Below are 24967 nucleotides of genomic sequence, written 5' to 3'. Positions count from 1 at the left end.
AATATGAATTAAGATACCAAGGCATGCAGGCAATATTTTACATGATATTTTTATTTGCTTTGAATTTGAAGAAGGAAGTCAACCAGTTCGTCAGCAATTTGGGTTTGAGCAAGTTTTATGAAATAAATTGGCATTGCACTTCATCAGCTTGTTCCAATTAAAGCCCTAGAACCTACTGATTGTCTTATGAGTGCAAGAACTTGCCAATCAATTAGTGATTTATAAAAAGGGCCAATTCATACTATGATTTTGGACTTGTTTGTTGTCTATACTTTGAACTGATCATATGGTTGAGAAAATGAGCATTTTTGCGATAATTGTCTGCGTTCAACAAACCTATAACCTAATTAGATACTCCTTTGAATGATAAGCACATTGACTATGGATTTTATAGAGACGGGGAAAATATATTTGAAATAGTTGGAGGGTTGTCTGAGAAGGAATATTGTAGTGCTGAATTAAATGTGTGAGTTGGAAATGGTACATATTTTTTCCTAGAATTGTAATCTAGGGTAATATAGTAAAATGTTTAAAAATCTGAGAGATCTTCAATGAACAAATTGAATGTGTTGAGGCAGTCTAATTTAATAAGAAACTTGCTGTAATTTGTTAGATCTTCTGATGTTTTGGTTTTTTATTTTTTTCAAGTCCTATATTAATTTGAAAATAAAGAATGTATTAGAGTTGGAAGTCATCAAGGAAGTAGTATATCACAGTCAAACAAAATTACTCAAACATGCCATGCTATGGTTCTTATCTAATATAAACTGCTGATATAAAGAATAACATAGACACATGCCCTGTTTTCTCTTTATGTAACTGTTTATATTTCTTTACCAAATTTTATTTGTTTTTTTTTCAGATGTCGTGGTGCTGTAACCAAATGTATTAAGTCTAGTTTAGGATGTACATTCCAAGGTCCCCGGAGTGCTCTACAGAGTCATCTGTGGGAATGTCAATTCAGGGACCAAGATGGTGGTAAGTATAGAGGTCATGCAGACAAGGTTAAAGGTCAGAGTGCACTACAGAGTCATATGCAGGGTCCAAGATGGTGGTAGGTATAGAGGTCATGAGAGGCAGAGTTATAGGTCAGAATGCTCTACAGAGTTGAGGTACCAATTAGGTGGCATAGGTCATGAGAGACTTGGTTTAATGTTTTTTTATTATAGTTATATACTGTGAAGGTACTTCCTGGTTTATCTAAATTTGTTTGTTTTTGGACCGTGATTTTATATTGAAAGAGAACCTCTAAGTTTTTAACATAAATATTTCAGTTTGTTTTGAACTTGAATTCAGTTGATTGTTTGACCAAACCACAAAAACCATGAAAGTCACATCCCATGAGCAATAATACTTCCTCAATATTTAATGCTACAAGTAGAATTTGTTGTTTTTGCTCTTTCAAAGTAAGAGAATGCACACAAATCTAAGGAAGACATTTTTTTATTATTCTTTTTATCTGTCTGTCAGTGCTTCATATATAATCAATGTTTATCACATTAGCACAAATTGTATTCAGCTAAATATGAACACAACACATTTACATTTTTTATGGGGGATAAAGTGAACATATTTTCTTTATCTAAACAGATACTGAGTATTATTTTTTTAAAATACTTTTTATAATTATTACCTGCGTCACCAACAGATAAACATGGTCTAGGAGCTGCTTGACTTAGTCTGTCACTCATAGATGAACCTACTTTTTGTACTTTTGGCAATATTATTAAAACTTTGCTCAGTGATTATATACATATTGAAGGTGTGCACCTCCTATTTTGGAGAAGTTTGATGAGCATGCTCAATTTACACTTCTGTAAGGTAGGGCTTGGGAAGAACAAAAGAATTTTCCCTGCAGAAATGTATATTGAGCATGTTTCAATACACATTGAAGCAAGCTCATCAACTACCCCACAGTTAGCACTAAAGGATCTATTGTTTTTTCTACATTTTTATCATGTTGAACTTTGTAGCCATTTTATTAAAAGTATGTACTATCATTATAACCTTGTAATCCACAATTGTGGTGAAAAAATATATTAAGGAGATGCAGGTCCAGACATGTATTTGTCTTTTTTTACCAGTACTCTAAAAAATGTAGTTTTTGGGAATGCTAAGGTCATCATTTTTGTCTGTCTGTCTATATATCTTTCCTTTTTTTGCACCTTTTTTTAGGCAACACATATTCTTAAGCTTTGACAAACATTATATAAACTTTGGGCATCTTATGGAGATGGGCCAGGAGATTTTTTCTGTGAGATGATAAAAGAGGTATATTCCAAATTAAAGGGATTTTCCTGTTAAAAGTTTGGCTCTCATTACAAGGTTTAATGAATTTCCTTGATATCACATTTGTATGCTATGATTATCTATTGTATAGAAATATGTTTGAATGAATGAAATGTATTATTGTGGAATGCTTGAAAGGTGAGATAATTCAACCTTTTTGTTATGTCGACAGAGTCACAGTCCAAGGTTTGATATCTCATATGTGAGGTTACTCACAGTGTTTCTAACTTTAATCTTAGAATATTTAAAAATGGGAACTTTGAATTCACATTTTATCATTATCTGTTCAGCAGAAGTACCCCATTATTTAAATCTTGATGTTTTTAAATTTGATTCTAATATGACATCCTTAAAAGGCTTTGAGACCACAACTGTCGTTGAATTTCGATTGCCGTATGAATAGCATGTGCTAAACTGGGCATGGTTTTTGTCTGTGTGATTTTCCTCTCACAAATTCTTTAATTGTGTAAGTGGCAAACAAAGGTATCATTTGGGTGAGTTTTGGCTATCAATACATTTTCATCATTCCCATAGCTAGAGTGTAGAAATATCAAAATTATTATTCATATTTAGTAAAATATAACAAATGGACTCTGATTACCTTTTTTTGAAAAAAAAATAAAGGCCTTACAGTAAATAGTTTCCATGATTTATTTCTTAACTCATACAAATCTTGAAATACAAAAAAATGCTTTTTAACTTAATGTTTAACTTCATGTGTAAATCATTTTGATTGTATAAGATGGCTTCCATTATGGCTATACTGTCCTCTTCAAGTGACCAAAGTGACAGGGCTTATTGTACATCTTCATATTATAGTTTATCATAGTTTTTTGCAATAAAATAAATATTAATATGACATGTACTTTATGGATGCTTTCAGTCAATATTTTAAAGACAAAACAGCTGTAAGAAGCTGTATGATCACTTCTTGCAAAATAAGCAAGAATTCAATTTCTATTTTAGAACCCATTCATTTAATACGATTATTAACTAGTCCTTTAAAATCTAATATTAGACTATTGCCCAGGGCTCAGATTCTAACTTTGTTGGTTTGCACTCTCAATAGTTCTTAATTGAGTATATTACACTCCCTCAGGCTCATTTGTTCAAAAACATGAGTTTTAATTTTAATCTTTCAAGTATTAGTACTTTTATTGATGCTATAATTCTGTGGAGTGTTGGTGTTTAATAAAATACAGTCATTTTAGAAAATAATATTTGAATCTTTTGAGAGTTGAGATTTTAAGTAACATAATTTCCGACAATGTTATGGTGGGATTGGTATATCAACTAAAACAAATAAGTTTGTAATTTTACTGCATTTCAATGCAGCACCTAAAATTATGTTATTAGCAGTATAGCTATTATACCCTCACTAATGACAGTCATTGCACAGGCAACATGGTTTTTAGGAAGAATGGAGATTTCATTCACATAGATATTCTATGGCATCCAATCAAATAGGTCAAGTACTGTTACATTTGATTGGTTAAACATCATAATAATCGTGTATTTTCTCTAATGATACCTAGAGAACAATTAAGTAGCAGTCTCTATAAAAATCAGACAGGAGGTAATTCATGCATGTCAAAAAAAAAACACCAAATTCACTAATAGATTAATTAATTGGAAAGAGTGAATAACCAAAATATGATCATGAGTGCCAAAGAATGTCTTGATTGAAAGAGTGTGCAGATTTTGTTCTGTGCATGAGTTAAATCTTTATGCGTTCAGAGTGAAATTACAGAATTTATTTCACAATGTGAATTATTAAATTTTGTTTACCATGGGAACATTCTGTAAATCACTGCTATCTATATAATAAATTTGTTTTCTTATTCAGAATCAATTACTGACTGCTTAACTAGTCATAATTTTTCATTTTGGAGTTGCGCTTTTGAGATAAAATTTATATAGATCGTTCGATTTGTTTAATTTTAGTGGGAGATAAATATATAATATCTCAAAAGTACAGATCTGAATATGGAAAGGACATGCAACTGTTATGTAAATATATAGCGTATGTAGATTAAAAAAGCATTGTTCGGTTGGTGGGTTTTTCTTCACCATGAATCAATTTGATATGGCAGTGTCAGGTTACTATGCAATCCCTTTGCTATGGAGACCTTTTGTTTTTTGTCCTTTCTGTATGTAGACCTAATATAAGGTTTGTACATTTTTTATCTCCTATTTTATTTTATCTCCCCTACTTTTTAAGCCCCATTCCTCGGAAACTACTGCACCAAATTTAATGAAACTTTGTGGGTAGTACGGACATGATTTGTAGTTATGCATATTACAAGGAATTTATCGTCCACTGTCTTTCATGGGAGTTAAACTTCTTTGAACTTTGAATGAGGGGACATACATGTTTGTAGGCAAAAACAAACCTTAATTTATTGATTAGAATTATGTGTTTTCCATGCAAAGCATGGATTAAGACACAGTAATAATATTAAAAGTAAATAAAGTAAATATATACAAAATGTCTATAAAATGTATATATATTTTTAAAACAAACTTTAATATTTCTATTTCTCTGTTTATTAAACATACTGCCTTCAGCAATGATTTACCAATATTTGAACAATTTGGATGATATTTCTACAAGACAAACAATTAATCATTGTAAAAAAACTGTCATTTATATTTTATTTATTTTTTTTTTTTTAAATCATCAATATTGAAATCCTAAAAACCAACACCTACTTGTAACTGTTCATTTTTTTTAGTCATTTGTTATGATAATACCTCATTACTTTCTGTGTATATCTCATGATTATGACGATGATATTGCGGTTAAAATTACGTCATTTTGTCATGTGATTTGAGGGAAAATAGATGTTTGAAAAAAAAATTATCCGAAAGCATGAAGACATAAAGAATAGCACTGTTCTTTATAATATTCATGTATATCAGTATGATGTAAAAGGTCAATAAAGTTGAATGTAGAATTATTTCCATAAATAGAATTAAATGGGTTTTACAACCGTTAACTTCCGGAAATAGAGTTTGTCTTTTCTTGATTGAAAAACCATAACCTAATGAAATGTCTTAGGTACTTAACTTGACAATTGACAAAGAGATTGAATCTTAATTAAGATATCTATGCAATGGTAGAAAGTTGAAATCTGGTCGTCCAGTAAAGTATCTAAGACATTTCAATAGGTAATTGTCATGCAATCAAAGAAAGACTCTATTCCCTGAAGTATCTATGCAATGGTAGAAAGTTGAAATCTGGTCGTCCAGTAAAGTATCTAAGACATTTCAATAGGTAATTGTCATGCAATCAAAGAAAGACTCTATTCCCTGAAGATGACTATAGTACTTGCTGTAACAGGACAGGAAAGACTCTATCCCCTGAAGTTTACTATAGTACTTGCTGTAACAGGACAGGAAAGACTCTATTCCCTGAGGTTGACTACAGTACTTGCTGTAACAGGAAAGTAAAGACTCTATTCCCTGAAGTTGACTACAGCACTTGCTGTAACAGGACAGGAAAGACTCTGTCCCCTGAAGTTGACTATAGTACTTGCTGTAACAGGACAGGAAAGACTCTATCCCCTGAAGTTGACTACAGTACTTGCTGTAACAGGACAGGAAAGACTCTGTTCCCTGAAGTTGACTACAGCTTTTGCTGTAATATGACAGAAAAGACTCTATTCCCTGAAGTTGACCACAGTACTTGCTGTAACAGGACAGGAAAGACTCTATTCCCTGAAGTTGACTATAGTACTTGCTGTAACAGGACAGGAAAGTCTCTCAATTTATTTCTTATTATTATTTGGAGCAAATGACACTTTCCTTGAATATTGCATTAATTAGAATAACACATAGTCCTTGTCTATTGGCACATAGGACAGGGACAAGCTACCTCTATTCCTCTCTCTTGTTGGTTGTTCTTCCTATTGCATGTAAGATATGTCCTCTTCCCATTATTTCTATCTGAATAGTTTCAAACAATGTTATTTAGGTGTTCCTTTCTTCCTTCAGGATAATAGACTTGCTATAAGTCCCTCTTTATTATATATGTATGACACAGAAAGTCTATATAATTACCCTCTCTGATAACACCACTTCTAATTTCTCTCTCCCGTAATAATTAGTAGATTTGCTATCAGAGGGATACATGCAATCAATAAACTTTTTCATATATTCTTTAATATAAATAGAGGGACTTGTAGCAAGTCTATCAGGATAACTGATATGCATTTTCCTCTTCAAATTTTTGAAGAACCCTCTTGGTGCTCTAGATGTAGCATTACAGCCTGAAATGGAAAATCTCTCTCAAATGGCACCTGAGTTAGGTGCCTTTAAACAAAGCCCATAGTGTAAAGTGGAAAAAAATACATGTACCACCAATTAAAATTATGTGACATGTATTCAAATAGGCTGTTCCATTGGGTGTATTACATTAAACAATTAAGTTAGAACTTAAGGTTCACTCAGTTGATTATTGTAAACTAAATTATTTTTGTGAACAATTTATTTCCCTTTATTTTTTCAGTATGAAGACACATAAAAAATAAAGTGTTACATTAGATCTTTGAGAATGAGTTACACCTGAAGTTGAATAGCCATGAAATTGTTGTAATCTTCGAAATGTAATGTTATAACTATAATCATTCAAAAGAGTCATAATAAATGTAACTTGCATGCTTCTTCTTCTTATCCAATAAGATACATCAATATCATGATATTATTACTTTCAGGAAAAAATCCAGTATTAGATGGAGAAGTATCTACCATAGAAATCCAAAGATCTCAAGCTGACCTTGGCATTAGTATTGTTGGAGGCTGTGATACTCCACTGGTAAGGTTATAGGTCAATCTCAAAGATTAAGTCTCATCTTGACTTTGACATTAGTATTGTTGGTGACTGTTATACTCCAGTGGTAAGGTTATAGGTCGATCTCAAAGATTAAGTCTCACTTTGACTTTGACATTAGTATTGTTGGTGGATGTGATACTCCACTGGTAGGGCTATTGGTCAGTGTCATAGGTTAAGTCTCACTCTGACTTTGACATTAGTATTGTTGGTGGCTGAAGTACACATTTGGTATGTTACAGGTTAATGTTAGCTAACTTAAATCTAAAAGTGACCTTGACATTGAAATTGTTACTGGCAGTAATTATCCAACAGTAAGATTATTGATCTATGTCAAAGTACATGTATAATCATTTCTAATTAATGAACCAGACAGATATTCTTTTTCATGTAACTGATACAGATTTTGATAATAAGAAATTCATATAAATAAATCATTATGTATGTTTCCTCTACCCTAAAATACAGATATCAAGGTCACAAGATTGAACTAACTCAGTGTTTCAATATTTACAGTTTCATGAGTAGTATAGCAAATTGAATGTAGTGGTGGACATTTTTTTTCTTTAAAAGAGTTTAGTTGTACATAATTGTGTTTGCTATTGAATGAAAGTTGGTTAAAAAAAAACAAAAGTAAGTTTCCATCAATTTGGGAGTTAAGATGCAACTTACAGTCACAGTGTTTAAAAAAATTATGAAATAATCATGAGAATTAAAGATTGCACTCACTTCTATCATTAAAAGATTAAGTGAGTATCATTTTTAATTGTGATTTTTAGGTGTGTATAGTCATTCAAGAAGTCTTTCCTGAAGGTGTGATAGGAAAAGATGGCAGACTGAAACCTGGTGACCAGATATTAGAGGTATCTGTATAAAACAACATGAATTCTGAAATGTATTGATTTACTTCAGTGATGGAATTATGCCTTAAATATTTTAAACAGTGATTTTTTGCCATTTTGCAAACAATGAAAATGGCTTGATATCAAAAAATTTACATATCAAGTTTTGGTTTAAAATTACATCATAATAATAAATGAGCTCAATACTGATAATTATTAAACTTATTGTAGAGTCTGATAACTATTTAGCAAGGGTAAACTTATTAAACACTTATTGACTGCTAAATTTATTACATTAATATTGGTTTTATGGATATTACTAGTATATATTTCATTGTCTTGGTGTTGGCAAAAAATGAAATTGTTTAAATGATTTTATTTACCGGTAGATTACATTTACTAAGTAATTCTCAGTGTAAAAATCAAAGCCAAATGAATTACTGTTGAACCTTGTTAAGTTGAAGTCGAAGGGACCATGCAGAAATGTTCGAGTTATCCGAGGTTCGAGTAATCCTAGGTCGAAGATAAACTGGAAATACTAGTAGTTTGGTCAATGATTGGTCAGTGCCACACTTAATGATCATAAGAAGTTCAACATATGATCGTTATGAATCAAGTATGATATGCTTAGCATGTTTCAGTACATATGACTATCATTTGAATTGAGCATGATATGATTAACATATGACTATCATGTGTGGTACATTTGCTGCATGTGTACTAGGTTAAATCTATATTATATGGTACTGATGTGAGCAGCAGCCCATATGAAGGCATACAAACTCACTCTGACATTTTGTTCTGTCATTCTGGCTTGAACCAACCAGTAATTACTCACTGCCCTGCCATGCCACAATATTGTAAGAAACCCAGTGACTGTCAATTTTGAATTCTTTGATTTGTCGAACCATTTTTGTATTGACACATTTTCTTATTTGCTGAAAGCTAGAAGATCTTGTGAGAAATAAATAATTTGTTGTTCTTTGTTATAATTTCAGTATTTTTCTTGTCACTTTATTTGCTATTATAGATCAGTTAAAATTACAGAAGGTGACAATGTAATTTATTTTCTTTCACTGCAAACTATTCTAATCTATTTTCATTAAGATGAGTTGTAATTTCATCCCATGTATTGGTTAAAAACAACTTGTTTGTAGAAACCAGTGGTAATTTTATATCTATTTTATTAACTAACAGAGTCAGTCTAGTGTGAGCACAATTTTGTTTTATTTCATTGAGCTGAAAATAAGATCTGTAAATTGAACAAAGATGGAATATTTCTTTATTAGGTGTAATTTGTGAAGGGATTCATTCTTTTTATGTTTTTTCATTGTTTATTTGAGTACAGGTCTGTGGTTAAAGGTGTGATATGTGTATTCATGCTCTAAAATCTTGAGAGAAACACTTCATATATATAAGATTTTAGGATGTGCCACCAGAATAGGCACCATTTTCAGCTTGCAAAAAACTGAATTGGTGGGGAAAAACAAACAAAATTATATGATAAGTCAAGAATGTTTACATAATGAATTATATGGATATTTAAAAACAGCCTTGTCCTATCATTTGTTGTAGATATAGAATAAATACATGACAAATATTATTATTATACGTCCTAGTCAAGGAAACACTCCTAATATATGTGGGATTAGGTCTCTTTTTTTGACAAAATGTATGACAAGGTCTACATATTTTCAAAAGCAAAATATATGAATAGGATGTGGTTACAAAATCCCAGTGGCACCCACTGTCAAGAAGTACTGTCATGCCACGCCGCCCCTTCCAACCCATGAGTCTAAAATGGATAAAAATTAGAGCCTTTCATAAAATGTACTAGTAAACTTTGGTAGTATAACTTCTAAGTTCTATCAAAAATATTTGCTGGTTATGTTGTGTTATCTTTTATGATTAACAAGAACCAATAGAGGGGGTCTTCCCGACTGTATGACCTATGTAGTTAATTTCCCAAGAATTGAGCATTGAAATGATAGCATAGGTGCTAAATTTGGGTAACATTTCTAACAATTTGAAGATTTTGAAGTTCATTATTTTTATATGCCCGTCTATATAGACAGGATGTATTATGGTATACTGTTGTCCGTCCGTCCACACGTCGTGCGATAACTCAAATTTGCTTTTACGGATTCAAATGAAAGTTTAGCACAATATTAATATTAACGGAAGAAAGCTCCCTTTTGATTTTGAAGAATTTTTTATTTGTCGTTCCAGAGTTACGGAACTTTATTCACTTAAAAATTTATATTATTGTCAAATCTGATGTAATAACTCAGCTGTACTGATACTATTCTTGAAATTTTGCATACAGTTTTATAGACATGCTAGATTATGGTTGTAAAATGGTATACCATTGTCGGTCCGTCCGTCCATTGGTCCTTCCATCCATCACTCAAATTCGCTTTTACGGATTCAAATGAAATTTTAGCACAATATTAATGTTCACAGAAGAACGCTCCTTTTCAATTGTGAAGAATTATTTATTTGTTGTTCCAGAGTTACGGAACTTTATTCACTTAAAAATCTATATTGTTGTCAAATCTGGTGTAATTACCACAACATAAGATGGCTGCTTACTTACAGTTTTGAAAAGCTGTATTATATTGGGACCAACAAACGACTTCAATTCTACAATAGATTTGATTTTTATGAATACTGACAATTATCAGAGTGGTACCCTAGAAACTAATTATTCTGACCACAAGGCAATATGGACTTCCTTACAGTAGAAGTAGAAGGAATTGTACTATTAACTGTAGGTCTTACCTCATAATAGTATTATTACATAATGAATTATTTGTCCAGTTTTCAATTCTGTAGTTTATTATAGTTTTATCTAGTTCAAAAACAAAGAATCCCTTTTAAATGCTATTGTAAACTTTCATCATGTCAAACAGTTGTAAGATCATTTATACTTTTTGAATAACTGAAGAAAAAACTTCGCTCATTATATATACAGACTAATTTTTTGGTAATCAGAAATCAGGTTATTGTTTTCTAAAATTTATACCATCAGCTATTCTTACGGACGGGCGTATCTTGCGATCTTAGCGCAGCTGTTTATTGAACAAGTGTAAACTACTAGTATCTCTTCCTTTAAATCCTCGTTTTTATACCTGAATCACATTATGTGTTTTTATCCCCAAAAATGAAATAATATTTGTTTGATTGACACAAAGTCAAAATTAACAATTGTAGCAAGAATTCTCATTGGACATTATATTTGAAGAATACAAGCCGACATGAACTTCAGTCTTTTATGGAAAACTGCAGAGGAGATTGTTAGGAACTTGATGTTGATTACCAAGTCAGTAGTGATTCTCCAATAACTGACTAATTCTAATGGAATCTGTGGATAAATGCAGAATCTGTTATTGTAATGAATATTTTATTTGTCTTTAGATTGATAGGCCATTATTCATAAAAAATAAAAACATCCACTCAGCCTTTAGATAAGCTGTAAATCTCTGTTTATTTCAAGCATTCAGATTTAACATTTTTGTGGAAAGAGAATCCATTATTCTGATAACACTTATCATTTCAGTATACTCAGTATTACTCTATCTTAACTGTTGCAGACATTATTGAAAGGGTAACTCTGCATGTAATCACAATTAAATGTTATACATTAAGGAAAAAAGATTTTTTTTATATATTTATAAAAAAAATTTTTAAATTGTATTTGATGAAATATGACAATGATAATTGCATAAAATAGTTTCCTAATTTTAATTATCTGTGTAATGTTCAAACACATGTACAAGAAATAACACTGATCTAGTGTATATTTTTAAAGCAAAATGTGATTTGAATAATGCTTCCTTGGTAGTAATCTGTGTTCTAAGATTTTTCCAAATTTTAGGTTTTCACAGGAGAACTCTAAATGAAAATTTCCATTTCCACGTTTTGAAGTTTACTTTTCAAACTTTTCAGTCATTTAAAAAATTTAATCTTTCTACTAGCAAAAGGGAAAGTAGAGCATAATAAAAACAATTTTCTCAGTGACGGGGAAAGTGGAATCCAAGAACACTGAGGCAGTATTGTGAATGGTTCACTCTTAAGATATTCACAGATGTTGAGACTGGCCTAGGATTCTCATTTAAGTTCTTTACCTGTTGTGTAATTTGACCTAATACATGTAAAAGAAAATAAGTGAAAAAGGACTTAGTCATTTACACATTTCCTATATAGATGTCATGACTTGTGTTAAAGTTTGTTACATTCAATACGGTGTGCTCCATGATGTCATTTGTCTTAAACAATGTTGTCTTAAGATAGTCTTCAAACAAAGTGACAATGCATAATTTGTATTTTGAGGTAAATGGTGAGGACTTAACTCAGTCAACACATTACCAGGCACAACAGGCCCTTAGTCATTATTATCCTGTCTGTAGACTGACAGTGTATAGAGAGAAAGCTGAGGAACACAGGCCTATAGAAAAAGAGGGTATGGTATTAGCTTATTTATTTGTTGGATTTTGGCACTGTGACTGGCCTAGAAATGGATACCTAAATCTTCATAAAGCATCCATTGTTCCCATGCTCATAGTCTCATACTATTATGTATTGATAATCAAATTGACAATATGTTAGTGTTCATCAAAGTAGAATTCCTACTGTTAGTGAAGCCAACATAATCTAACATATATTGTAAGCTCTCACAGAACTACATTTCTAAACAGATTTGGACGATATTTATAACAAAGACTGATACAATGAATCTCTATTGCTAGGGTTATCTACTTTGAATATTAAGATTTTTTCAAAGTGTGTTATGTTAGCAATCTCATGCAAGGTTTTGATAAAATTTATACAAACTGTTCTTGGAAAAAAATCAGCAAGTATTATTTTAATGGCATTTCTCTCCTTTTACCATCAAAATTGGAGTAAGCAGGGTACATGGAAGAGTTTAATTTACAAAAGTTTTCCTAAAAATGAAAACAAACAAGTTCAGTACTGCCTGCCTCCAGCCATCCTCCCAAGTCAGGGTTTTGACTCCACCTTTGCTTGCTCAAACCCTTGACATCATTCATTCATATTTAGCTGGTATCGTGCAGTGGTTACTTTTTGGGATATGATGCACCAACAAAAATCGGTTTAACATATAATGTTAGTGGAAAGGTAAACAATAACACGAGGTAATGGACAATCCGATTTAGTAACTGATAGTTGTGAGATGTCACAAATGATTCTATATGAGCAAAAATGATAACTGTAGATTATGTTTAGAGTCTTTACTGAAAAAAAAGACCTTGGATGTTAGATCCGGGTTAAATTTAGGTAACTAACTAGATGGCGCTGAAAGATACCCGCTGAATATGAATGAGTGATGTCAGGGGTGTGAGGGAGCGAAGGTGGACTTGAAACCCTAACTTGGGAGGATGGCCTCCAGCATGTCTACAGAAAATAACATGCAAGCACACCAACAACAGAGTTTAAGTGTAATTATCTGGTACTACAATTGTTTCTTTGGGTCTTGCTTAAAACCTGTCCGTTTAAGTGTTTAAATTTGAGTATTTTGTAAAAATGGGCTTAAGTGCTTTCATTATGACATTTTCAACTAATTTCTGAAAATATCTAATACCAATAAATATTTAACCTATACCATTGTATTTATGAACATTTTTTTTCATGAGTTGAGGTTTTTTCATATGTTTAAAGCAGGCCTAGTTTGATAAAAAAAAAAGGGAACATATTTTAGTTTAGATATTGTCATAGTTGTAAATGTGTTCTCTCCTTGGTGATAAAATGATTGTGTATACTCATTTGATGAATAATTTACTGGTGGAGTAACTGACTGATATTGTTATTTTATATTATAGAAATTTTAAAGATTACTTTAACAAAGGAGAAGGGAAGACAACTGGGCATTAAACTTGTTGGTAAAAGGTAAACATTGATCTTTTTTGTATAGATTGTAATAAAAAAAATTTGTTCTAAATTATCATCCAACTTAAAATTTTGAAAAGATTAATGGCAGGATTGAAATTTGAAGAAACAAAGTCCATTCAGTTTATAAGGTGTTAACTTAAAAAATTATAAAGGAGGAGGCTTCCACTGATATCCAAAGACTAAACACATATTATTCTTTTTCACTGATGACTTTTTGAAAAGACTGTACTAACAATAAAATCTGGATTCTCCTAGATTTCTAAACAAACCAATATGTTATGTATAACAACTAACAGGATATGTATATAAAAAATATAAAAAAGGACAAAAAGAACCAGATGCTATATCTAATGATATCATAGATCAGTATGGTTCTCCTTAAAGATTGGATTCAAGAGAGGTTCAAATAAGGAACTGCTGTCCAAGTTTGAAAAATCAGGAAGAAAGACAACTATCTAGATAAATGTCAAAAACATATACAGGTTGTCAACAACTGAATGGGAGCATACACATTAAAACATTCAATTTGGTTCCTCAAATTTGAGGAGGCCTAGAGCATTATTAGGGAGGGTATATATATCTGGTCTTCTAGTTTCACTCATTCACTGAGGTATTCTGTTAATACATGAACACATGATTTAAATAAAATAGTTTCCAAGCCCATTCTTCCCTTTTGTAGGAATGGTACAGGTGTATATATTCTTAATCTAGTAAGTATTAGTTACTTTAGTAAACTTCCTGATTCATTGTTTTAAAGAGGTTGAAACTTTATAAAATTTGATTGAATTACTAATTCAATGGTTGCATGTTGAAGATGAGTCTAGCAGTATAAAAATATGGAAATCAAGATTTAAACAATAATCAACAGAATGATATACCTAAGACTAGACATTGAAAATAGACACACATATAACATGAAATAACAAAAACAAACAAAAAAAGTAAATTAGCAACCCAGACTTGAACCTGAACTAAGAACTTTACAGCTTGAACCTACGATGTAGAATGCACCAGAACTAAGAACGTTACAGCTTGAACCTACGATGTAGAACTTTACAGCTTGAACCTACGATGTAGAATGCACCAGAACTAAGAACTTTACAGCTTGAACCTATGATGTAGAACTTTACAGTTTGAAGATAAGGTGAAGAATGAACCAGAACTAACAACTTTACAGCTTGAACCTACGATTTAGAACTTTACAGTTTGAAGATATGATGTAGAATGAACCAGAACTAAGAACTTTACAGCTTGAACCTACGATGTAGAATGAACCATATTTTTATGTTTGTAAGAACTTGTTAATGAATGTACCACCAGTTTCATTGATATTAATTAAGTCTATGTGTTGTACACTAATCTTTGGTCATGATTTATAGGTCCCAGATAGTTTAGCTGCACAAGATGGCCGACTACGACCAGATGATCGAGTGCTGGAAATTAATGGTATAGATGTTTCTTATGGATCTCAGGAAGAGGCTGCACGTGTCATACAGGTACATGTGTTTACACATTTCTGTTTTATCCACCTTTGTTCATTAGATTTATTAAGATAAATTTGTCTTTCTAATTAAAATGGAAATAAGATTGTAATGTAATGGTTTCATTAATGTTGTTATTGGAATGTTTTTAGTATGCAGTTACACACTAGGGCATTTTTTCTAAATTTCTTCCTACACTTAATAATGGAACCTGCATAATTATATGTATTAAAACTGTATGATTTGCAGTTTTCTTTATGCTTAGCATTTACAGATTTTATACTGTTGTTGAATTTACAACAAACCACAGCACAGTGACATTGTGTCCAATACTATTTCAATGACTTTTGTTGAAAACATCATTTCATGGAGAAGATAAAATTAATCTCTGATAATCACTTATAAACTTCTTCCAAATCTTGTTTTATTTATCCTATTTACTTCATTATAGACATGTGAGGAAAAAGTGCAATTTGTGATATCCCGACGAAGTCGGCCACAGACCCCAGATCTGATTCGATCTACCTCATGTGATAGTGCTATTACAACAAATTCAGACATTCGACCAGAGAAGTTTTATCAGAATCATCCACGCCCTGAAAAACTTGTTACTGTAACAAAGGTTATTACTTGTTCTTTTGAAAACATAATGTTCAAGTTAATGGGTTAAAATGACTCAGATATCTACAAAAATGAACAAAATTGGCAATGTCAGAACAGTAGGATAGCTTTATGACAAATTCAGCCATGAAAATTAACTTAAGTCATTATGGATATTACATAATATTTTGTAAAATGTGTGCTAACTTTGCAAGCAAAATCTTTTTACAGTTCATGCATGCATGGCATGGATACAAAGTGTAATAGAAAGCCTGTATGTGTAAATAAAAATTAATCTGGAAAAAAAACAAACACTTGATTTCATTATAAATTTGTATTGATAACTTTAATATTTTTATCATTAAAAGACAATTTCATCAAGACTTTTTTTTCACAAAATATTAAGTTTGTTGCATATTGAAGCATATGGCTTATATTTTCAGACTGATATTGAAATTATTCTTTTTCGGTATAAACCAAAATATTATTGAACCTGTATTTATTTGGGAATGTAAATTTTCAATTATTGTAATTTTCACAAAGTTACCAAAATAAAGTTTTTTTTCCTTTTTTCTTCCATATTTATATGTCAGTATAGGACTGATACGTTGTATAATAAAACTTGGTTATTTTGTAGGATACAACTGAAACATTAGGGATTAGTGTAGCTGGTGGTCTGAATAGCCCTAGAGGGGATACACCCATCTACATCACAAATATTAACCCCAATGGTTGTCTTGGTAGATCCAAACAGGTCAAGGTAATTGTTTTTTTTAGTATGTAACGCCTCAAAATATGGAACTATGTGGAAATTTAAAAAAAAAACACGTCATCTGATAGAAAATCTGTATTTATCTTTTTCAATAAAAACAGTCTGTGATTTAAGAGAGATATTAATTCAGATTCCAGTACCGTAACTTTTAATATGAAAGACGTACAACATTCAATACTTCCTTAGAAATTCCTTCTCAGTATAAAGGGACAGTTCTGCCTGGTCATTGGTAGACAGGTTTTGCTTCCTAATTTACTTCAATTGGCAAATAAAGGAAATAATTGTTATGTTATTAAGTCATTTGGGTATTTATTTTCCTCTACAGTTCATGCTCCCACTCTCTTTTGAAGCATGTTATTTTACCATCCTTTCTGTTAGGGCTGTAAAATTCAGCTGTTCTAGCTATCTTTTTGTCAATTATTGCTTTTCACCACATATAAGGTTGTTTTGGTAGATTTTAATGAAACTTGCAAAAGTGAAAGTTTTACTAATAGGGAAGACACCTGACTTATTTTGAGGTTAAAGGTCGCAGTTTATAACTCTGATTTTATTGAAAACAAATGACAAGTCTCTCCAATGCTTTTCAGTGGAATTCCATACATAGAGACTTGTCAATGAAAACCACTTATCTATTCATTCATACAAAGGTCGAGGTTACCATAACAAAGTATAGATTTTTTTCTAGAACCTTGAGCATTACGGTTGTTTGCAAAATAATAAAGTTTTCCTGATAAAGCAAAAATGATGCTTTCAAATTAAAAATAAATCTAATTATTCCCATACCAAAATTTTGTACATTATGAATTTTATAAGTTATAATGATTTTTTGTTCTTGAATTATGATATTATACAACAAACCAATAATAATAATTTCATTGTAGAAAGGTGATGTATTATTGTCCATTAATGGGGTCAGTTTAATAGCCTTAACTCATAATGAAGCTGTGACCCAAGTCAAGGCCAACACTGAGTCAAAGGTTGTGTGTATAAAAATAATTGAAGGACCAGAGACATCTAATGGTCCTGGAAATTTCACACCTACATGGTTGTTCTGGCAACAGATGCCAAGGTATGTTTAATAAATCAAATGTCCATAGAATCTCCACACTGTTGTGGTATAAATTAAATGTCAATTAGATAGTAGTTTGATAGAATGCATGTCTATGGAATATGGCAGCTTATTGTGGTCTCATTTATTTTCATGGAAAAATGACATTTAATTGGTCACTTACATTCATGGACCCCAGACCAATATAATATTAAAATAATCATCAAATATGTCTGCAATTTTGGAAATATTTATCAACAAAGCAAATTTTTTTTGTCCAAGATTTAAAATGAAAATTTTGTAAGCAATTATTTTTTTTATGTATATATGTTTCATAACAGTCATTTTAAAGGATTTAAAAGGTGTACCTTATAACTTGAATAAGACTCCATCTTGGATTCAAGACTCCCGTTTATGAGTAAAAGTACAAAATCAAAATTCGTGTAAATGAAAAATTCAGGCCCTATTGTTACTTTTGTAGTGAATGGAAATTGTAAAGCCCTTAGTTTACCAAATGTCTTTTTTATGATAACTGATATTGAAGCAAACACAGGAATGGCGAGGAATACTTAATGTCATCCTTTTAACATTGATATTAGCCTCAAGTTCATTTTGTTAGGACTAATAAACAAATGATTAGCCATTAAGTTAAACAATTAAGGGGTGATAGAAACCATATGGAGCGCTCCACATTCTGTCTTCTTAGACTTGAACAATGCCAGATTTTAAGATCATAAATAAATTTATCTAAGTTAACATTTATGCTCATAGATTACTGATCAGTGGATCCTTGATTTCATTGTTCCACACATATCACAAAAACCACAAAAAAATAGTACCCCACAAATGAAAACGAAACCACAGTATTTGATTACTCGTAGTCAGGTTATGGGAAGGATAATTTCCTGTTGCATGTAATGCAGAAATTTTGATACCTGGTATGAATCAATGAGTTACATGTGGTGTATAAAAAAAATAGAATCGGATGGTACTGTGTACAATAAAAAATACGATAAGTTTTTTTGTTTTTTTTTCACCTTGCATTAAAGTACATGGAATTTTTATAATTGATTTTTTACAGGAATTGTCAAAATATAAAGACTGTAACTTTGTTACGTAGTCCAATAGGAAGTCTTGGATTCTCTGTTGTTGGGGGATGTGATAGTGAGATTGTCTCCCCTCATTCTCTTCCTGTTTATGTCAAATCTGTGGTGTTAGACACCCCTGCCTCTAAAGATGGCAGGTTAAAGTAAGTAACAAACCAAAATATCATTTATTTAGTTTCCAAGCACTACTTCTTATTCCATTGCAGTAATATTCGAAAATGTAAAAAATCAAATTAAAGAGCATTAATTTCTAGGTTAGAAACTAAGTTGCAGTTAAACAAAGTAACTTCGAATAGAACAGTTGTTTTCATTTAAGATAACACTTGCTTCTTCTAAAAGCAAATGCAAACAGTTACAAATGTACATACATGTAGAAATAACAATAGAAATAACCATATCTCTCTGTGCATCCATGCACTGTGTAAAGGCAAATTCTCCCAAACTGTTCTATACATTTTGATGTAGCTTATATATTATATGGCATTGCCTATGAATCAATTGTACTCTATGTATGCTAAGGGAAATAATCCAGCTAAAAGGTTTTTTAATGCTTGTGAGCATACCCAATAATGACCATGTTGATGTTAATTAAACTCTGAATGTTAAGAATTACAAATGGGTCTGAATGACCAATCATATTTACTGTTAGGTAAGTGCGAATGGAGATAGTTTGAATTAAGGGTAACATAATTATCATTTGGATGTGGCCTTATTCATTTTATGAACCTGCTCGAAGTATTTCTAATTTTCTTGTCACATATATTTTCAGATGTGGTGATATTCTCCTTAGTGTCAATGAACATAACTTACACAATGTGTCACATTCAAAAGCAGTTGAGTGTCTTAAAATGGCAGATGGTGCTGTGACCTTGACTGTTGTATCATGGCCAGGAACAATTGTATGACCAAAGTTGCAATAAAGAATTGTTTGCTACCATGGCAACAGTAGTCTGCTACAAATACTAAAGTGCCAACATGCGTATATTCTCTTCTGTTGCTATAGGAATAGTCTTCTGCAAGTCTACAATTCTGCTGGTGCTGTGTCCTTCACATTGATTTGATTAAGGTCTAAGGATGTTACTCTTGTCATTTCATTTTAAAAACACTTTGACATTTTCCTTGTCATCAGACAATCACCCAGTTTTCTACAATTATTGCAATCTTCATTGGTTTTCATGGATTAATTCCTAATTGTAAAGATAAATCTGCATAAAATGGTCAAACTTTCAACTTCCTTTTGAGTTTATAAATTGATGTATTGCATTTTAAAAACTATGAAGGGAGTGTTAACAAAATGACTTCAGAAGTCAGTTTTAGCAGAGGAAACCTATTCAGCAGGTTTGACTGTTATTGGTGCAAGTTTCACTGCATTTATGTACTATAACTATATTTATCCAGGCATTGTTTTATGTCAGAAGTTATAATAGTATTATAATGTTTTGTAATTTTTTTTTTTGTGTATTGCCTGCTATTACATTTGATGGCATTAATTTTCTTAATTATCACACATTTAAAGTCTTATTTGATTTTTTTTTCAAAATAAAAGCACCAAGTCACAGAAAAAGACAGTTTTAGTACATGTGTTTAAAATTTACATCCCTGATATAAAGTCTTCATAAAAATCAGGCAGGAGGTTACAGTATTCATGTATGTCAAAATCCCACCAAATTCACTTTTACTCCTAATTTAGAAACACTTATAGACCACAAAACCAGTCTTAGTTTATCATTTGGTTGGTGCACTCTTGAGATAAAAATAGAATAGATTATATAAGGAATATGATTTGGTTGATATTGCATGATGTAGGAGATGAATGTACAGTTTTCTCAAAAATACAGATCTGTGTACCAAAAGGACTATCGTGACACAAGAATATAGCATAGGTAGACTGTAAAAGCATTGTTTGTTCTGTGGATTTTTCTACACCATGAATCACATCAACCATAGGCAGTGTCTAAACTTTATATGGACTGGTACTTTAATAATGGTTTTATTGTTTCATAATAAAAGCCAAAGGTCATAAAAAAAGTGAGGTACAGTATTCTTATTATATGGTAAAAATAAGTTGTAATTTTAGAACACACAACTTGACCTCCTACCTGGGTTTAATGACTCAGATTATACTGCTTTGTTAATTTTTGGTTGTGATTTTGTTCGGTTTATATATATATGGACTTCTTAATGTATATGTAGTGTCTTATTCAGAAATGTTTTCTCCACATCTTTTCAAAGATTGGTTCATTGTAGAAATACAAATATATTTATAATAAATTATTTGTTTCAGATGGTTATATTTTAGTACAAATGTACAACATTCCATAATTATAATATTCAAGCATTCCCTCTTTACACACATTTTAAGGAACTTTGTTGACAGCTATAAATTTTGACACAAATTGATATCTTTTTTCTATTTGAATTTTTTTTTAACTGATGCAACTTTGTTCCTACTTTTTGATTTAATATACTGTTAACATTGTATTTTGTATAGTGTCCTCATTTTACAGTAGATAATAAATGTGTATTCACAAGCAATTTTATTTCGAACGACTTTCGCAATTTTCACATGAAATTCAGTAAATATAATTTTTTAAAGAGTTCATTTGAAGTTCAAGGGAATCAAGCTTATTTATGTGAAATTTATGTATTTGTTTCACAGGGTTTCATGCTTAGTGAATTTCGTGTGAAAATCACATTAGTTTAATGATAAATTCACCTAAATTCACTCAGTATATTTCATTTGAACAAAACTAGTCTTGTGTATACCTATAGCACCTGGAAAAATATTTTTAGTGCAGTTAATCTCTTATAAGGAACAGTACAAACTGAAAACTCACCAATAATAAAAACCTTAATGACATCAAAGTAACAAGTTAGTTTATGGAAATAAACAATCGAATTAAATTATTTTTTTGTAATCAACTAAGCTATGTTGACCTAGCAATTGTCTTGTCACAATAATTAATTTGTTCATCTGTCTTTGTGTGTCTATTGACAGAGATGACTACAGCAAATTAAAATCCAAGATTAGATTCTAACAAATGTTTTAAATGTACACAATTTTTACTTGTATGTTTTCAACTATTCAATGGTTGTGTTTAGTTTGTATACAATACAATGTTTGTTTTTTAATGTTTTGTATTCACAATGTTATTTATGTTGTAGGTTTAAGTCTGACTTTTAGTCATTCATGATAAATGCAAGATTTCATTTTTTGTTGTTTTATTCAAAATATTTTCAGAAATAAATGTAATAATCTCTTTTAGTTTTTACTTTTAATGGGTATGTTTCCCTGTAGAGTGACAGGGATGTTTCTGGATAAGTTACAGATTAAGATATTAGCCACTTCTTTTGCTATTTACCAGGAGTGTATCCAGGATTTCAAGCTAGAAGAGGCATAAATAGAATTAAATGTGGAGCAAAGCGAGGCAAGACAATTTTTGAGGGTAGAATTTGTGAAAAATCCATATTTCATGCAAAAATTGTTTTCCCAATTTGAGGGGGCACACTGTTCTCCTCCTGAATCTGTGCCGGTAAAGCTTTGCTGCTGGATAAAGTATCTCTGAGTACAAGATATCTATGGTAATAGCAATATATCCCAAACTCATAAACCAGACAGGGTACAAAGTTGGTGCACAAAATAAGGAGAACCAAATAAAGCCTACAAATAAAACATTACAAAGAAAAATGAGAAGTATAGGTACAGATTCTTACATAACCAGAATTTTGATCACCTCACATCCCCAGTTACATGTAGTCATGTTAGTTAGGAATCATGAATTGATATGGGTATTACATCTTCAAAGTTCTTTATCACATAGAAAACTAGAAAAAAAAAACTATGAACAATGCTCATTAAAAGATACCTGCCACTACCCACCTCAGTAATGTTAGGATCAAATCATGAAAATAAAGAGCTGCGCTTAAAGCGCATGATATACCCATTGCCCTTTTAACTTGTCCTTATACTTTTAATGAATTTATATGATCAACTAGAAATACTGTGAGTCCTGTCAAATACCCTACCCCTACCCCCCCCAAAAAAAAAGTAAAAAATGCACAAAAATTTGGCACTATCAAGGCTACCTCAGTTAAACTAAGTTTGTTGCCTTTATTTTTCACCCGTACATTTCTCTCTTGTTTAAAACATACTTTTCTGACAAGGTTACCAAGTACCTATTATATTAGTTGATCATGAAAACAAATGGTCTGTTTTAAATGATTTTTCAACAAATAAAATTTCCTTGGCCGTTTCTGCCTTTTTAGCTCACCTGGCCAAAGGCCATGTGAGCTTTTGCCATCACTTGGCGTCCGTCGTCCATCCATCCGTCGTCCGTCCGTAAACTTTTACATTTCTATCTTCTTCTCTGAAACCACAGGGCCAAATAAAACCAAACTTGACACAAATGTTCACTGGTATGAGGGGATGAAAGTTTGTGATTTTGGTGCCGATCGGAAATTCAAGATGGCCGCCACCGAGGATCTTAGTTTAACATTGGACCCTATGGGAGAAACATGTAAAAATCTTCTTCTCGGAAACCGCTTGACCAAATTAAACAAAACTTGACACAAATGTTCACTTTTATGAAGGGATGTAAGTTTGTGATTTTGGTGCCAATCGGAAATTCAAAATGGCCGCCACCGAGGATCTTACTTTAACATTGGACCCTATGAGAAAAACATGTAAAAATCTTTTTCTCGGAAACCGCTTGACCAAATGAAACAAAACTGGAAACAAATGATCGTTGGCATGAGGAGATGAAAGCTTGTGATTCTTTTGCCATTTCAAAATGGCTGCCACTGTGGATCTTAACTTAACATTGGAGCCTATCGGAAAAACATGTCTGAAACCACTGGGCCAAATGAAACCAAACTTGACAACAAACAATTGTTTACTAAGGGCCCCCCCCCGTCCGTCCGTCTGTCTGTCAACAATTATTTTCGTCAAAGTTATCTTAGTTACTACTAATGGGAATGATTTTATATTTGGTCTGAAGCTTGATAATGATGAGTTGTACCGTGTAGCCAATTTTCAGTTCAGTCTTGCGACCACTTCCTGTTTGCCAAGACTTTGAAATTTTCCTTTACCATACAACAAAATAAAATTTTCGTCAAATTTTCTCAGTTACTACTAATGGAAATAATTTGATATTTGGTATGAAGCTTTATAATCGACTTTTGTAGAAACCAGATTATTGACTTAACCAGAAGCAATCGGTGTTTGGTTTTATTTATGAAAAAGAACGGATATGGAGTTAATGTCAAGGAGACAACCTCCCATCTCCAAAGTTTCCACTCGAGAAAATATACATCTAGAGGTCGCCACATGATCTTCAACAAGTGGGAAATTTCCTCCATGTAGCAAGCTCTAAATTGCCCCAATAAAAACAAAGTGGATAAATCAGTGAACACAATACTGAGGGGGGGCTGGAGGGGGTCTGATCCCGGAATCCCGACTTTATTTTTACTTAATCCCGAAATCCCGAACAACAAAGGAACTTAAAAACTGCTAAAATCCCGATTCCCGGTGGATTTATTTCCCGAAATCCCGGGCTTAATTCTCAGAAATCCCGAAATCCTGAGCTTAAAAACCTCTGATCCCAGCATCCCGAAAAAGGTCCGGCCCTTCCTCAATACTATATCAGTTTATCATTTATGGTAAGAAACTAAAATGTTTTAAAAAAAGACAACTACATGCCAGTGACTATATTTCCTGCCTTGGGACAGGCGCAAACAATATGCAGCAGGGTTAAACTAGTTTTGTTGGATCCAAACCCTCCCCCTCTATACGGTCAAAGGCTAAAATAAATACAAAGTTAGACACACAGTAAAAATCAACCTGAAATACATCCAATTCATTAGAAAAGTACCTCAACAATTATTAACAATAACATAGAAGACAAACAAATGAGGTATAAACAATGAATGCTCGCAGTTACTGAAAGCAAGCTCAGGACACAAATAAGGATGACAAATCTTCAAGCCTCCCAACACAAAAAATATCAGTTACAAAACTTCCAAAGGATTTAGAACTGCAACATCATAGACTATGTTGGTCTAGCAAGAAGTTGTGCAATGACTAAAATGCTAA

The 24967-nt window shown here is 31.8% G+C and overlaps 1 protein-coding gene across 4 annotated transcripts in view; it reads left to right on the top strand.

Annotated features, from left to right (window-relative positions):
* Positions 1 to 22138, top strand: part of LOC148609390 (ligand of Numb protein X 2-like) — a 74599-nt gene extending 52461 nt beyond the window's left edge. For all 4 annotated transcript variants that reach the window (XM_088540923.1, XM_088540926.1, XM_088540925.1 and 1 more), the window contains 12 exons: positions 863 to 978; positions 7005 to 7105; positions 7900 to 7983; positions 12295 to 12424; positions 13800 to 13866; positions 14549 to 14579; positions 15249 to 15365; positions 15802 to 15972; positions 16588 to 16710; positions 17604 to 17791; positions 18852 to 19019; positions 19646 to 22138. In XM_088540923.1, coding sequence (XP_088397049.1) covers positions 863 to 978; positions 7005 to 7105; positions 7900 to 7983; positions 12295 to 12424; positions 13800 to 13866; positions 14549 to 14579; positions 15249 to 15365; positions 15802 to 15972; positions 16588 to 16710; positions 17604 to 17791; positions 18852 to 19019; positions 19646 to 19781 — 1432 coding nt within the window. In that variant the 3' untranslated portion in view covers positions 19782 to 22138. The remainder of the gene's footprint in view (positions 1 to 862; positions 979 to 7004; positions 7106 to 7899; positions 7984 to 12294; positions 12425 to 13799; positions 13867 to 14548; positions 14580 to 15248; positions 15366 to 15801; positions 15973 to 16587; positions 16711 to 17603; positions 17792 to 18851; positions 19020 to 19645) is intronic.
* The last annotated feature ends 2829 nt before the right edge of the window (positions 22139 to 24967 follow it).

The sequence above is a fragment of the Perna viridis genome, chromosome 8 (assembly GCF_037379345.1).
Source record: "Perna viridis isolate PV_CMFRI_1.1 ecotype Kerala chromosome 8, ASM3737934v1, whole genome shotgun sequence".
In the NCBI taxonomy this organism is placed as follows: domain Eukaryota; kingdom Metazoa; phylum Mollusca; class Bivalvia; order Mytilida; family Mytilidae; genus Perna; species Perna viridis.
This window is presented reverse-complemented; position numbering and strand designations above follow the sequence as displayed.